Consider the following 15,670-nt stretch of genomic DNA (forward strand, 5'->3'; position numbering starts at 1 on the left):
CTGGCTATTCTGGAGTTCTCTGTGTAGACTAGGCTGGTCTTGAACTCACAGAGATCTGCTTGCCTCTGACCCCCAGTGCTAGAAATAAAGGAGGACTTGAAGAGGAGGAGGGTTATGTCAGGAGGTGAACCAAAAGGATACTGTAGGATCTAGTAGAATGCTGCTCGGTCCTTAACCCCAACCACAGCCTGGCAGCCCTGTGAAAACCATCCTAAGAAAGTATTCTGAACTTCTCAGAGCTCTTCCTTACAGAATGTCTAAATACAGTGACGGTCTGTCTTTAGGTTCAGAAGGAATTTTTAACTTTCTGATAATCTGGTTTTGTAATCTTTTTATGTAGTATTCCTGGAAGACAATGGAAAGGCCAGTTCACTACAATCCAGAAAAGGTAAAAACCATTATTTGTCTTCAGTTTGTTTGGTTCATATATATTAAGTTCTGTTGGTATTGGCTTAAAAATAGAAAGGTCTGGAGAGATGGCTCAGTGGTTAAGAGCTCCTCCTGCTCTTCCATATGATCTGATTCAGTTCCCAGCACCCACATCTGGTGGATCACAAGTGCCTGTAATTCTGGTTCCAGGGCATCTTCTGCCCTCTGCCTGTACCTGCACATACACACGCGCACACTTACACGTACACTCACACAGACAAACACATAATTAAAAATAAATCTTTGTCAGGCGGTGGTGGCGCACGCCTTTAATCCCAGCACTCAGGAGGCAGAGGCAGGCAGCTCTCTGTGAGTTTGAGGCCAGCCTGGTCTCCAAAGCGAGTTCCAGGAAAGGCGCAAAGCTACAAAGAGAAACCCTGTCTCGAAAAAACCAAATCAATCAATCAATCAATCTTTGGGCCGGGGAGAGCTTCTAGTAATTAGAAAAAATATTTAAGAACATCTTAGGGGTATAATTAAAGTTCCTGAGATGGAAAAACCATCTGTTTCTGTGTTTTGAGAGTCTTGCTTTGTAGCTTAGGCTGGCTTCAAACATACAGTCAGTCATCCTGCTGCCTTAACCTTCTGTGTGTTGGGATTACAGGCATGTAGACAGATTTTGGAGTGCTCAAAGTGTTTTTCTCGTTGATTCTGTGAGTTTGTGTTAAACCTTGATGATGCTGGCCCCTGGATTGCTGACCCAGTTGTCTTTTAGGAAGTACTTTAAATTACGTCATCTAGCTCTTTCTGCTGTCTTTCCCTGTCACCATGATGGTGTGTGTGATTATTTTGGCTGATGCTCTCAAGAGCGTTGACAGTGATGGAAATCATGGTGAGCACAGGCCCTTCCTAGGCTGGGCCCGAGGTGTCCAGTTTGTTATTGTGATGAAGCACCATTATACTGGCAAATTTGACATTATTGATAATTATAGAGCAGGGGAGATTGCTGTGACCCTTACAGGCAGGTTAAATGAGTATGGTGTGCTCACTCCCAGATCTGATATGTAGGGAAAGTAGCACAATATTCTGCTCCCACCCTGCCAGTTTGCCTTCTCTGTGTTAACATCTTCAGTTGGCATCGTGAGCCATGGAGAAACAAGACAAAGACATGCAGGAAAGAAAACTCTAAGATTCTTTAAACAAACAGACAAAACCAAAAAACTACTTAAAATTTCCATTTTATTCTGTGTGAAGGTCAGTGGACAACTACCATATACGTTCCCTGGGATTGAAATCAGGTTGTTAGGCTTGGCCGCAGGCCCCTTTACCCATTGAACCATATTTGAAGCTTCTGTGATTCTTCTAAGAGTGTAAAGTATACGTATACATGAATTCCTTAGCAGAAAAAAAAATGCTTTTTTTTTATTATAAGATGCCTAGTGATTTTCTCTTCTGAGTTATCTGGCATATTGATGGGAGATATATTTAGGTTTACAAAAAAAGAAAAAAAATTCAAACAAATGTGATGATCACAAAGGTTTTAATGTGTTTTTTGTTTGTTTGTTTTTTGTTTGTATTACATTTCTGTTTCCTTGTGTTATGGAATTACTAATTTTAGGAAAAAATTATTTTCCAAGACATTAATATAAAACATTGTAATTCCAGTGGCCGGTGTTCAAGCTGTGGTAGAATCTTAGAGTCTATTCATCTGAGTCCAGAAGAATATGAATTTCTCAAGGAAAAAATCATGAGGGATGTGATAGATGGTGGTGACCAATATAAAAAGACAACACCTCAGGTGAGTCTAACAGGTTTATTGTATTCTTAGATTGCTTGTCTGGAGCAGAGGCCAACAACTGTTTTCTTGTAAAGGCCAAATGGCAAGTATTTGGGGCTTTGTGAGCCATACAGTCTCTGTTGTAATGTTTGGGTTTTGTTACAGTTAAAACAGCAATGGGTAACAGATGAATGAATGGTTGTGACTGATCCATTAAAACTTTCCACCAGGACTAGGAAGGTGGCTCATGGGTGAGGAGCCTGCTGTGTGAGCTGGAGGACCCAACGTAGAGACCTAACATTTACATAACAGCCATGCATGGTGGCCCATGCCTGGGGGAGGGCGTGGAGACAAGTGGATTCTGAGGCCTTGCTGATCAGTCGGTCTAGGAACAGTAAGCTCAAGGTTCAGTGAGAGGTCCTGTCTCAAGATGTGAAGTGGAGAATGGTGAAGGAAGACCCCAAAAGTTTACCTTTCACCTCTGTGTGTGCTGGCATGGGCACCCCCTCCCTGATTTATCAATGCATGCAGACCCTGCAAAACCAAAAACTATTCATGAAAACAAGTAATAGGCTAGATTTAGCCCATGGCTACAATTGCCGGTCTTCCACAGACTAATTTGTAGGGTTTGGTTGTTGTTGTTGGTTTTTTGTTTTGTTTTGTTTTTGTTTTTGAGACAGGGTTTCTCTGTGTAGCCATGGCTGTCCTGGAGCTCACTCTGTAGACTAGTCTGGTCTCTAACTCAGAGATCCACCTGCCTCTGCCTCCCGAGTGCTGGGATTAGAGATGTGTACCACTACCACCTGGATAATTTCGAGTTTTGTAGAATAATTGGATATATTACAAGTCATTGAAGTCAGTCTTATTATTTCTCGTCATAATTCAGTACTTATTAGGTAGGTGATTATTTTTTCTTACTGTTCCCAGGAAATGATTTTCAGCAAATTTTTTTGTTTCTTTGTTTTGTTTTGTTTTGAAATAGTTTCAAAACACTACATTGCTCTGACTGTCCTAGACCAGGCTGGCCTCCAATTTACAGAGATCTGCCTGCCTCTGCCTCCCAAGTGCTGGGATTAAAGGCGTGCATCACCACACCTGGCTCTTCAGCAAATTCTTATGAACATACTGTATTTTCTCATAACCTAACTAGTCAAGACAATTGAGGGTAACTTGATAAAATTATGTTGACATTTCGTTCATAGTGAATTTGATCTTTAAGATATTTATAGTAACTTCATTTTGCTTACCTGTAATACATTATGCTGAGAACTGAGATTACATTGCATATTTTTGAGTCAGGATTGTCCAGGATGGCCTGGAACTCGCTCTGTAGGCCAGACTGGCCTCCAACCTTGATCCTCCTGCCTTAGTGCTGTCCCACAAGGAGATGAGATGATGTCCTGACAGTCTTTCTTGGGGAAAAGTTGCCCATCATCATCTCAATCATTTTGTTGTTGTTAGCTACCAAATAAAAATGAGAAGTGGTCAGTATTTTGCCTTCTCATCCTGAGTTACAGTTTTCAAAACATATTCTTTTGTTGTTGTTGTTTTATTTTGTTTTCCAAGACAGGGTTTCTCTGTGTAGCTCTGGCTGTCCTGAATCTCACTTTGTAGCCCAGGCTGGCCTTGAACCCAGAGATCTGCTGGCCTCTGCCTCCTGAGTGCTAGGAATAAAAGCATGAGCCATCACTGCCTAGCTCAAAAAATATTCTTATGTTATTTAAAGACCTTAATCTCAGAATAAACAAAAACTTTCAGTATAATAATAATGCCTCACTGAGCATGGTGACACAGGACTGTAATCCCAGCACTTGGGAGGGAGAGGCAGGCAGATGTCTGTGAGTTTGAGGCCAGCTTGGTATTCGAGGGATTTTCAAGCCAGCCAGATATTTCACTATTTCACTACATAGTAAAATCCTGTCTCAAAAAAACAAACTGCCGGGCGGTGGTGGCGCACGCCTTTAATCCCAGTACCCGGGAGGCAGAGCCAGGTGGATCTCTGTGAGTTTCAGAGGCCAGCCTGAGCTACAGAGTAAGTTGCAGGAAAGATGAAAAGCTACACAGAGAAACCCAGTCTCGAAAAAAAAAAAAAAAAAAAACAAAACCAAAAAAAAAGAAGAAATGTGTTTTATAAATTTTTCCCCTGATCGGGATAATTACATTTTTTTTTAGATTTATTTATTTATTTTATATGTATGAATATTTGCCTACATGTATGTATGTGCACCATATGTGTGCCTGGTACCCATGGAAGACAGAAAAAGGTATCAGACCCCTGAAACTGTAGTTACAGATGGTTGTAAGTCACCATGTGGTGCCGGGAACCGAACCTGGGTCCTCTGCAAGAACAAGTGCTTTGCACCTCTGAGCCTCCTCTCCAGCCCCCCCACTGTCCCCCTTCAGTTCCTCTAGTGCCCCCTCAAGTTTGTGACCTCCTCATCTTTCATTATTGTTGTTGCGGGCCTTTTCTCCCAGAGGACCTCAGTTCCGTTTCCAGCACCCACATAGGGACTTACAACTGCCCATAACTTCTCTTCCTGGTGCCCTCTTCTGGCCTCCACCAGCACCTGGCACACACAGAGAACACATACACACATGTAGCAATACACATAAAAATGTATCTTTGAAAATGACTATTGTTATATATCTATCTGTACGTATGTGTGTATAAATAAACCTACTGAATCCATTCAGTGTTGCTCATCTATGTGACTGCTCAGGATTGGGTAATCTATAGTCTAGATGATTAATTTTATGCATGGTTTCTCAAATTTTATGTCTGAATCATCAGAAGATCTTAAAATGCCAATTCTAAATGAGCTGTCAGGAATGAGGCCAAAGATTCAGTATTTCAAACAAGTGCCAGATGATGTGATTTTGGTCTTTGGTTGTGAGACTGTAGGTTGTTTGTTTGTTTGTTTTGTTTTTGTAGGTGATTTTGGTCTCTGGTAGTCAGACTGTAGGCTGTTTGTTTGTTTGTTTTGTTTTTGTAGGTGATTTTGGTCTCTGGTGGTGAGACTGTAGGCTGTTTGTCTGTTTTGTCCTCATTAATTTGGTGCACATGCCTTCGAATTTGCTACATGCCACATGCTTCTCCTGTAACACACAACTCACTGTCGCTGATGTGCATTTGCTTGGAGCAGGGCTTTGTTTTTGTGACACTGGGGATAGAAACAGGGTCTCACACACACATGCTAGGTAAACATTCTCCCAGTAAGCTCCAAGCCCCAGTCTCTGATGCTCTTTGATCCCTTGATTAAGAGAGCGAGTGCCAAACCTCCTGTTGTAAAGGCACACGTCCCCTTATGGTTAATAAACAATCTGTGGGGTAACATCCCAAGGCCATGCTGATGTGTCTCCATTAACCTGTCGCCCAGTGTTGTTAGCATTATGGAGATGATGCCTACTTTCTGAAAGTGCAAAGAGGTGCTTTTGTCATTATTGAGTTCGTTCCTAGTAACTGATGCTGCATTGGTTGAACTGTTTCTTCCCACTTTCTGTCTTGTTTTCCATCTTCAGTGTGGGCAGAAGGACTCTCCCCGTACTCCCTCTGGGTGAGGCAGCACCCATTGCTGTCGTTTCTGTTGGTTTCCCGGTTGTGGCTAGGCGGAGCCCCTTCCAGTCAGTCCCATCTCTTCTGACAGCTGCCCAGTCCCGCCCAGTCACTGACCCTAAGGCGCTCCCACCCCAGTTAGGAGCTCTCCCACTTGGATTCTTCTGTTTAACGCCGCCACTGGCTCTGCATTGCTGGAACTCATTTTAAATACTCAGTTACTCTAAATGGACAGAAGAAGAGTTAACTGTTCATTTTTCTGTGTTGATTTCAACCCAGATGAAATCTTCCACTTGGATACCGTTAGTTCCAGATTCTAGACAGTGAGTGCTTCAGACAGCAAAGAACTTGATGTATCTAATCAAGCCCAGCTCACAGAGCAGCTCTTTCTCTTCATAGAGGTTTGGAATACAGTTTTCTCCTTGGTTCTGTACTGGTGGTCTTTCCCCTTCCTTGTCTCCTAATTCTTGGAGTAAAAACTGATAAAGCTATTAAAAAATAATAGCTACCATGTATGTTTAATAATTACTGTCAGTGGAAAAAAATACAGCTCTCATAATCATAATTTACTCTGGGGTGAATTATGAGTGACCATGGTCCAGGAATGTAGATTCAAGTTACCCCAAATTTCATGGTCCAAAGTGGCAATAGTTTCATTAGATTTTTATAGAAAAAGAACAAAGAGTCATAAGTTAAGACACTTTTAAAACAGAGTAGTGCAAATATCACATAGGCAGGTTATAACAAGAGGGGAGATCTCTGTTACAGGCCTCAGAAGCCCTGATGACATTCTAAGCCTTTGGGCTGGTGGAAGCTAAGTGTTCGTTTCCATTTACCTAATGCTCACAAGGATGTTAGGGCACACACAGAAGTGGGCAATAAGTGGCTATTCAGAGGGTTACTGTGGCCGGAGATGATTCAGCCCTGGACCTTCATCATTCCAGCTTTCCACAATCATTAGAGTTCTGATCAGTCCATGAGCCTTTGAGAACGCTGAACGTTAGTGCAGCTTTTGTTTCTGGGAATCTCGCTTGACTTCATGTGTGTCAGGCACCTCTCAGCCTGTTACCGTCACAAAAATCACAAAACGTCACAAGGATCCTAGCATTTCCAAGTCGGGAAGCTCAGGCTGAGAAGTGTGGCTGTGGTTAGAGTGCAGTGGGTGTGTGGCTGGACTGATTTGGGGTTCCATTTCTGCAGGCTAGGTGAGGCAGGCGTGGGCTTAGAGCACGTCTGTGGAACAGGGATGAAACCAACTCCTTCTGAGCTTAGAGGGAGGAATCAAAGATGATGGATAAGTTAGCTGGACAGGTGGAGTAAAGAGCGTAGGGCTTTTGTTCAGACTTCTCATTTCTCTGAAGTGCAGGAACAAATTGTTCATTTAAAGGAATGAAAGATGATGGTAGCATTAGGGAACTTGAGGAGTTACAGTCTTGGAAGTTTGGATTATTTGTAAAACAATGAATCAAAGTGTTGCTCCAGTGCCCCAGTTGAGGCTGGAGTGTGGATTACTAATGACATCGATCTGTCACAACAAGCCATTTTGAGTTATAGGAACAGAAAAGACAGGTGGATTTGATGGCATGAGGTTTCGCTAGTCTGGCACAGCCGGGCGAACGGGGAAATGGGAGTGAGCGTACAGATGAGAGGGTGACTTGGTGATGAGACCACGTTTAATACGGAAGGCGATGAAGGTGTGTGGCGGTAATAGAGATAAGATGAAGAGGGAGCGCCTTGAAGTTGAAGAGCGAGCTGAAAGGCATCGGGCTGGCAATCAGCTTTCCGTGAATGTTGCCTTGAGTTGGATTTTAGAGCGTGTGTGGAGTGAAAGGCAGGTAGAGTTGAACAGATGAACTTGAAGCCTGAAATGTCGGCAGCTCATACACAGAGATGGTGAGAGTGTCCATGGATAGGGTTTATTTTCATTTTGTTTACTTTTTCTTTCTGTTCTAGGGAGCAAGCCCTGGCGCCTTCTCCATATCGGTCAAGTGTGCTACCATTGAGCTATACTGCTAGCCCTATATGATAATCTCTAGCTCTCCTTCCCTCTACTAGCCTTCCCCTGTTTCAAAGTCTATCTTCTTTTTTAGATGAGCTTCTGCCAGGCGGTGGTGGCACACGCCTTTAATCCCAGCACTCAGGAGGCAGAAGCAGGCAGATCTCTGTGAGTTCGAGACCGGCCTGGGCTACAGAATTCCAGGACAGCAAGGGCTTCACAGGGAAACCCTGCCTCAAAACTAGTGTAGTTCTGGTTGACCTCTGTAGTCCTGTGTATCCCTGGCTGTCCTGGAACTCACTCTGTAGCCCAGGCTGGCCTCGAACTCACAGAGCTCTGCCTGGTTCTGCCTCCCGAGTGCTGGGGTTACAGACACCTGGCTCTCCCGATAGGATACTGTAATAATTACAACCACATCTGTGACAAGCTTGCCGTGTTCCAACATTTTGCTCTGCCGCTTAGGTTGGGGATGAAGACTGAGTCAGGTACCAACTTCTTGATCAATATGCTGGTGTCTGGGATAATGCATAGCAAAGAAGGAGAGGTACAGAATGACAGAGATCAAGGGTCAGTAAACTGGATCCCAGAGCAAATAGGACTGCTGCTACTTTTTTTTGTTTTGTTTTGTTTTTTTTGTTTTTTCGAAACAGGGTTTCTATGTGTAGCGTTGCGCCTTTCCTGGATCTTGCTCTGTAGACCAGGCTGGCCTCAAACTCAAAAAGATCCGCCTGCCTCTGCCTCTGCCTCCCAAGTGCTGGGATTAAAGGCATGCGCCACCACTGCCTGGTGCTAAGAACGTGACTAACATGGGTCAGAAATAAGTAGGAAAGGAAAGTCCACAGAGCACCTTGTAAGAGAAGCCAGAGCACTGGAGGTTCGGGTCCAGGGTCTGTTTTTGTTTCTGTCCTGCGGATCAACCTGGAGCATCCTTCTACTGAGCCATGCCCCCAGACCACAGAAAGAAAGGGGGTGTCAGGGGTGGTAATGCACATCTCCTAGCACTTGGGAGGCAGAGGCAGGAGGATCTCTATGATTTCAAGGCCAGCCTGATCTACGTAGCTAATTTCAGTATAGTAAGGGCTATAGAGAGAGACTTGTCTCAAAAAAACAAAAAACAAACAAACAAAAAAAAAACAGGAAAAAAAGAGAGAGAAAGGAGGTGGATGGGGACACGTTTGTCCTTGGGAACCATGGGGACTTGGTATAAGACCCACTTACCTTCCTAGTGCCCTTGAAGGCCAGATGAGGACACCAGTTTCCCTGGAACTGGAATTGTGGATGGTTGTGAGCTGCCGTGTGGGTGCGGGGGTTTTGACCCCTGGCCCTCTGGAAAAGCAGCCTGTGCTCTTAATTTCTGAGCCAGCTCTCCAGCCCCAAACCATTCTTTCGACTTCATTTTACCTTACTTTGTTGTTGGTTTTTATTTTTTGATTTATTTGAGTCAGGGCCTTCCAAGTGCTGAGCCAATACACCAGGGTCTCCATGACCACTTCAGTGTGCGCCCCCTGTCCCCGCCACACACACAGTGCTTTTGCATTAGTTTTCCATGACAGCCCTGACAAATGCCGCAAATTGGATGACTTCAAATGACAGAAATGATCCTAGCATGGTCCTGGCGGCTAGAAGTGTGAAATCAAGGTGTTGCTTGCCATGCGGCTTCTGGAGGCTCCAGGGGAGAGCCCCGCCCCCTCCTTTCCAGCTTCGGAAACTTTCTATTCCTGAACATTTTCTATTCTTCCCCCTCTTATTCCCCTCCATATCTTAAATATCCTGATTTAACTCCTCTGGCTTGGGGAGGTCCAGGGTTAGGGTTTTCCAAAGCTCCCAGCTGACCTTCAATTACAGCTGGGGCGGAGAATGACCACATGTGAGATTTGGAGGGACCTTACTGCGTAGCAGCTTTTCTGTGGGGTAGAGAGAACGCATCTCTAAAGATGTGAGAGCAAAGAAGGTAATTTTTTAGTTTTTTCCGTTTTTAATTAATTAGTTAATTGGTTTTGAGACACAAAGTAACTCTTCTGTTTCATTTTGCCTGTTCATTTTCTGTGACAAGGTCTCTGCATAGCCTTGGCTGTCCTGGGTGGTGACTCCTGCAGGCTTTACAGCAGGCGGGGAAGAGACAAGAAGGAAACCCGGCTCAGCCCGGTTTTATTGTAACCAGTGCTGGACCAGGACTTTTAGAGTCTGGCCCAGGTCATTCTACTTCAGTCATGTTTGTTTGTTTGTTTTTTGTTTTGTTTTGTTTTTTTGGTTTTTTGAGACAGGGTTTCTCTGTGTAGCTTTGCACCTTTTCTGGATCTCTCTCTGTAGACCAGGCTAGCCTCGAACTCACAGAGATCCGCCTGCCTCTGCCTCCCGAGTGCTGGGACTAAAGGTGTGCGCCACCACCACCCGGTTACTTCAGTCATATTTAAACACTGTACAATTTTGGAAAAAGTATTCGGGAACAACTAACTCAGCCCCAAGCGCACACAATAAACTCTAAGACATGTATACATTGAGATTCCTTACAAAGTACACTGACCTCTTTCACAAGACTGGGTACTATTGACTCTGAGATAGTGCCCAAGATTTAGGGTCTGGGGAGCTTGACAGAGGTAAACACAACACCCACGGGTGCCAGGATTGGCCTGGCCCAAAGGTAATGTGGAAGTCACTTAGGCTATTGTAAAGCACAAGTGATACACTCGTAAAACGGGGTTTATGGTCTAAAAGCAATGCTCAAGATTTGGAGAAGAAGTCTTGGATAAGTAAAATCCTAAATTCCAGGTGATAAGGCAGAGCCTGTCCCGTCAGACAGCAAAGGATCACCATGTTGTAAAATGACATTGCTAGTGTTCCAGAAGACAGCGTCTTCCCTTATTCTGTTGAAGAGGTAAACAGTGTGTTTAACTTTCCTGGCTTATCTGATGCATATCTGTGTGCACAGGGCTCTTTGTTCTCTACAGTCCTGGAACTCAGTATGTAGCCGCAGACTGACAGAGATCCACCTGTCTCTGCATGCTGCGCGCACACACACACACACACACACACACACACACACACACACACACAACAGTCTCTGCTGGGATTAAAGGTGTGCACCACTTCTCTGGGCATAAATTTATCCATTAGCCCAGGTGGCCTAATATTAACTATGTAGCCCAGACTGGCTTTGAACTCATGACAATCTGCCAGCCTCAGTCTCTGGCTGCCAGGATTTTGAGTGTGAACCCCTCAAGCACACTTCCTGTTTTAAACATTTGTTTGTGGTGCTTAGACAGTATAGCCACCAGGTGGCGATAGTGTAACGTGTAAATTCTAGATCATGTGGGCAAGTCAATGTTAAAGGTTTGAACTTTCTCAAAGGGACAGGTGTTTGTCATTGTTTTCAGTTAGGTGGGTGGTGGTAGGGAAAGAGAGGAGCTTTGGGCATGACGTTTTAACCGAACAAAGCAGAACTCCAAGTCATTTAACCCAAGACTAATTGTGTGGGCATCAATGAAGATTTAAAAAAAAAAAAGATACGGGTCAAGCATGGTGGCCCACAGTCCTCTTGCCCTGACCCCCCAAATGCTGGGGTTTACAGACCACCACACCACCACACCAGCCCTGGCTCACACTTTGTCCTTTGTTTGTTTTGAGACAGGGTTTCTCTATATGGCCCTGGCTGTCCTGAAACTCATGTAGACCAGGCTGGCCTTGAACTCAGAGAGATTCACCTACCTCTGCCTCAACTGCTGGGATTAAATGTGTGGGCCACCAAACTCGGCTTGTCCTTTATTCTTATAAAAGAAAAAGTTAAATTACAGTCCGTTTTCTGGTTTTGTTTTTCTTATAGACAATTGCTCACGTAAGAATTCCAATCTTTAGGGCTGGGGATGGAGCTGGTTGTCAGAGCATTTGGCTAGGACTGGAGAAGGCCTTGTTTGGTGCCCAGTTCCTTATAAACCCAACATGGTAGCACACACCTGCAGTTCCAGCGAGCAGAGCCAGGGGTACCAGAACCTCATAGCTCATCCTTGGCTACAGAGTGTGTACAAAGCCAGTCTGAGATAATGAGACTGCCTCAAAATAAATAAATAGACAAATAAGCAACTAACTAAATAGAATTCCCTAAGCTTTCATTGAGGAAAATGTCCAAAGTGTGGAAAGTAGAGACGGGTACAATGGACCACCCCTTCAGGATACAGTCGTGTTCACGAGTGTGCCCACCATTTCCTCTCTGCCTCTGACTAATGTGATGCATTCCAGCAGTTATTTATCCTAAGGTTACAGATTCCCCTTTTTTTTTTTTTTTTCCAGAGCTGAGGACTGAACCCAGGGCCTTGCGCTTGCTAGGCAAGCGCTCTACCACTGAGCTAAATCCCCAACCCCCAGATTCACTTTTAAGTAGCTTTCTTTGTTTCCCTTATCTTAAAAAATGTTCCTTTGTAAGGTTATGCTTTTCCTGCACATTTAAAAATACATTACTTAAAATTTTGGTTTTCATGTTCTTACACATTACTGAGGGTGGGAAGGTGCCTCAGTGGGTGAAGGAAGGACTTGCTGTGTGAGCATGAGGACCCGGGTTCAGATCCCCAGTGTCCACACGAAGGCCAGGCGTGGTGCTGTGTGTTAGCTCTTCTGGGAGGGATAGAGATGGGAGGACTCTGGGGGCTCAGCGGCCAGCCATCTAGAGGAAGCTCCAAGTTTGGTGAGAGACCGTGCCTCACAGAGTAGGCTGGAAAGCAATAGAGGAAGATGCCCATACTTGAGTTCTGGTCTCTGTGCAAACACGCTCAGGCACCTGCACACGCACATGTACCCCACACAGGCATCACATTCATGTGCACACACACATACAGAGTGGGAACCTGAGAGCTGTTTTATGTGAGTTGTATCTACTGATGTTTCTGGTTTAGAAATGTATTCTGGCTGGGTGGTAGTGACACACACCTTTAATCCCAGCACTTGGGAGACAGAGGCAGGTGGATCTCTGTGAGTTCGAGAACAGCCTGGTCTACAGAGTGAGTTCCAGGACAGTCTCCAAAGCTACACAGAGAAACCCTGTTTCAAAAAACCAAAGAAAGAAAGAAATATATTCTGATTGTCTTTAAAATCAGAACTATTACATGGACACATTTTATGGAAATTTTGTTCAAAACAAAAAATAAATAGTATCAGTGAGAAAGAGCTACATTATTTATCTTTGCAAGTCTCTAATTCTACAGCCCAGTAGACCACGTTTTTAAAATGGTAAAACAACTTATATTCAGACATAGCCACTGGACTTAATTCACATAATTCCAGCTCTGTTGGCAATGTCCAGAGCATCACAGTCAGGAGAGAGAGGGGCAGAAGCTGTGGCAATGGCATGGAGCTTCTCCAGTGTGATGCTTGTTGACCTTGACAGGGTGTTGTCCCCCTGGAGCCAGAATTTGATGTTGCTGTATAGTGGACCTGACAGGTTTTTCTCCGGGCGTTCTTCAGGGATGTCGGTGCTATCTTGGGAGCTGAAATGTCATAAGCTGTAGAGTTATAATATGCAGTTATAATTGTGTGTGTGAGAGAGAGAGACAGAGACAGAGACAGAGAGAGACAGACAGTGGATAGTTTTAATACTTTTTTTTTCTGAATTATGAGTTGTTGAAAATAGGTTATCACTGTATAGCCCATGTTACCCTCAAGTTCACTATGTGGTTCAGGCTGGCCTTGAACTCACCATCCTCTTGTTTTAGCCTTCTGAGTGCTAGAATTACAGGTATTCTGCACTATGCCCAACTCAGAACTGCTCTTTCTAGCTTTGAATTTGGCTGTGGGAGAGATGTGGGTTTCTTACTTTGCTTCCAGATATCATTTTATATATATAAAAGAGCGTTTTGCTTGCATGTATATCTATGTATCACTTGCATGTCTGGTGCCTGCAGAAGACAGGAGAGGGTGTCAGATCCCCTGGAACTGGAGTTACAGAAGGTTGCAAGCCACCATGTGGATGATAGGAACTGAACCTTAACTGAACTCTTAACTGCTGAGCCATGTCTCCAGTCCCTCAAATATCATCTTAATGAAAGAGTTGACAGCCAGCCTGGGCTATAGAGTCAAACCCTGACTCAAAAAAGAAAAAAGATCAGTCAAATAGACCACTGGAGGGTGTTGAAGGGGTGGCTTGAGGTGGGGAAAAAGCTCCTGTCACAAGCCTGAGGACCTGAGTTCAAGTCTCCAGAATCCACGTGAAGCCTGTCACATGGTGCAGGGGTCTGTAACAGCAATGTTCCTACAGAGGGGAGACAGGCAGGAGGTTCCCGAGAATCTGGCAAGGTAGTTATCGTGGTTTGCCCAGCAGCAAAACCAACACCTAGAGTCCTCTGACCTCCACATACATGCACTCACGCACAAAATACATACACACATCCTGAACATCCCGAATTTGGGATTCTCTTTCCTGAGAAAGGAGGAAAGCAGCCGGGCAGTGGTGGCGCACACCTTTAATCCCAGAACTTGGGAGGCAGAGCCAGGCAGATCTCTGTGAGTTCGAGGCCAACCTGGGCTAAAGAGTGAGTTCCAGGAAAGGTGCAAAGCTACACAGGGAAACCTTGTCTCAAAAAACCAGAAAGAAAGAAAGAAAGAAGGAAGGAAGGGAGGGAGGGAGGGAGGGAGGGAGGGAGGGAGGGAGAAAGGAAGGAAGGAAGGAAGGAAGGAAGGAAGGAAGGAAGGAAGGAAGGAAGAAAGGAAAGGAAAGAAAGAAGGAAAGAAGAAAAAAAGGAGGAAGGCAATTTCTATATGGTACATTTGTTTGAATTCTCATGGTGACGTTAAAATCAAGCCATTAGTCTCCCTTGATAGTTATCTCTTCGGTTAATTGACAGAAGGGAGGCCTTCTGATGTGTCTCTAAATACAGGAAGTGTGATGCATCAAGACGGCAGTGTAAGAACTGATGTAAGAGGACGTTGTTTTTGTTCGAGATAGGTTCTCACTGTGTAGCCCTGTGTCCACTGACCTGAACTCCTGTGTCAACATGCTGGCCTTGAACTCACAGAGCTCTTCCTGCCTTTGCCTCCCAAGTGCTAGGATTAAAGGTGTGTGCCACCACTGCCCAGCTTTACTGGATTTTTCAAAGATTATTTTATATATATGGGTGTTTTGCCAGCATGTGTATCTCTGTACCACATGGAGGACTTTGGTTCTCCTGGAACTGGAGTCACAGACTGTTGTAAGCCTCTAATGTGGGTGCTGGGATTTGAACCTGGGTTCTCTGGATAGCAGCCAGTGTTGTTAACCCCTGAGCCATCTCTCCAGCCACTTTTACTGGAATTTCACCAACTAGAGTCCAATCTCTTTTATGAGATTTGATTTCAAATGATGTACTTTGGGGCACTTTCCTTTTAATGCACCCATGAATTTTGTCTTACACAAGGTCAGGGGTGTGTTTGGCTCTCTTTTGAGAGTGTTTGAGTCACATTGGTGATTTTTAGATATGGAGACTGTTTTAGAGGCAGTTCTGAGAGATACTGGACTGGGAGGTACATGTGGATGGAAATGCAAGAAGTTAGGGGTAAATTCCTGTTTAGAAGCTACTGGGTTACTAAATTTAATAAGATATTTTCTTTATTTAATAAAGGTTAATTATGTCTTGTATTTCTGACAGTTTCCACATTGGATTATCGTTGCTTTAAGAGATTAAAATTTAATAAAAAGTGTAGTGGCTTGTGTACTTTGGAATCCTAACACTTTGGAAGTGGAGGCAGGAAAATTAGGAGTTCAAGGTCACCCTCTGCTGCATATTGAATTCAAATCCAGATTGGCCTACATGAGATCCTGCCTTAAAACCCTGAATGAATGAATGAATGAATGAATGAATGAATGAATGAATGAGCAAACAAGCAAATGAACAAATAGAAAAGCATTTTAGTATTTTCCCAATATCAGCTTATTTAACAAATTAAAACATTTAAGTGAATTTTAAATGATATATATGTTTGTGGGAATGTGCACATGAGTGTTGGTCCCCCTGGA

At 44.1% G+C, this 15,670-nt stretch overlaps 1 protein-coding gene across 3 annotated transcripts in view; it reads left to right on the forward strand.

The window, feature by feature from the left end:
- LOC118595743 (protein only RNase P catalytic subunit) overlaps positions 1-15,670 on the forward strand; it is a 97,792-nt gene that overhangs the window by 4,381 nt on the left and 77,741 nt on the right. For all 3 annotated transcript variants that reach the window (XM_036206509.1, XM_036206512.1, XM_036206511.1), the window contains exons 3-4: positions 341-388; positions 2,035-2,167. In XM_036206509.1, coding sequence (XP_036062402.1) covers positions 341-388; positions 2,035-2,167 — 181 coding nt within the window. The remainder of the gene's footprint in view (positions 1-340; positions 389-2,034; positions 2,168-15,670) is intronic.

The sequence above is a fragment of the Onychomys torridus genome, chromosome 14 (assembly GCF_903995425.1).
Source record: "Onychomys torridus chromosome 14, mOncTor1.1, whole genome shotgun sequence".
Classification (NCBI taxonomy): Eukaryota; Metazoa; Chordata; class Mammalia; order Rodentia; family Cricetidae; genus Onychomys; species Onychomys torridus.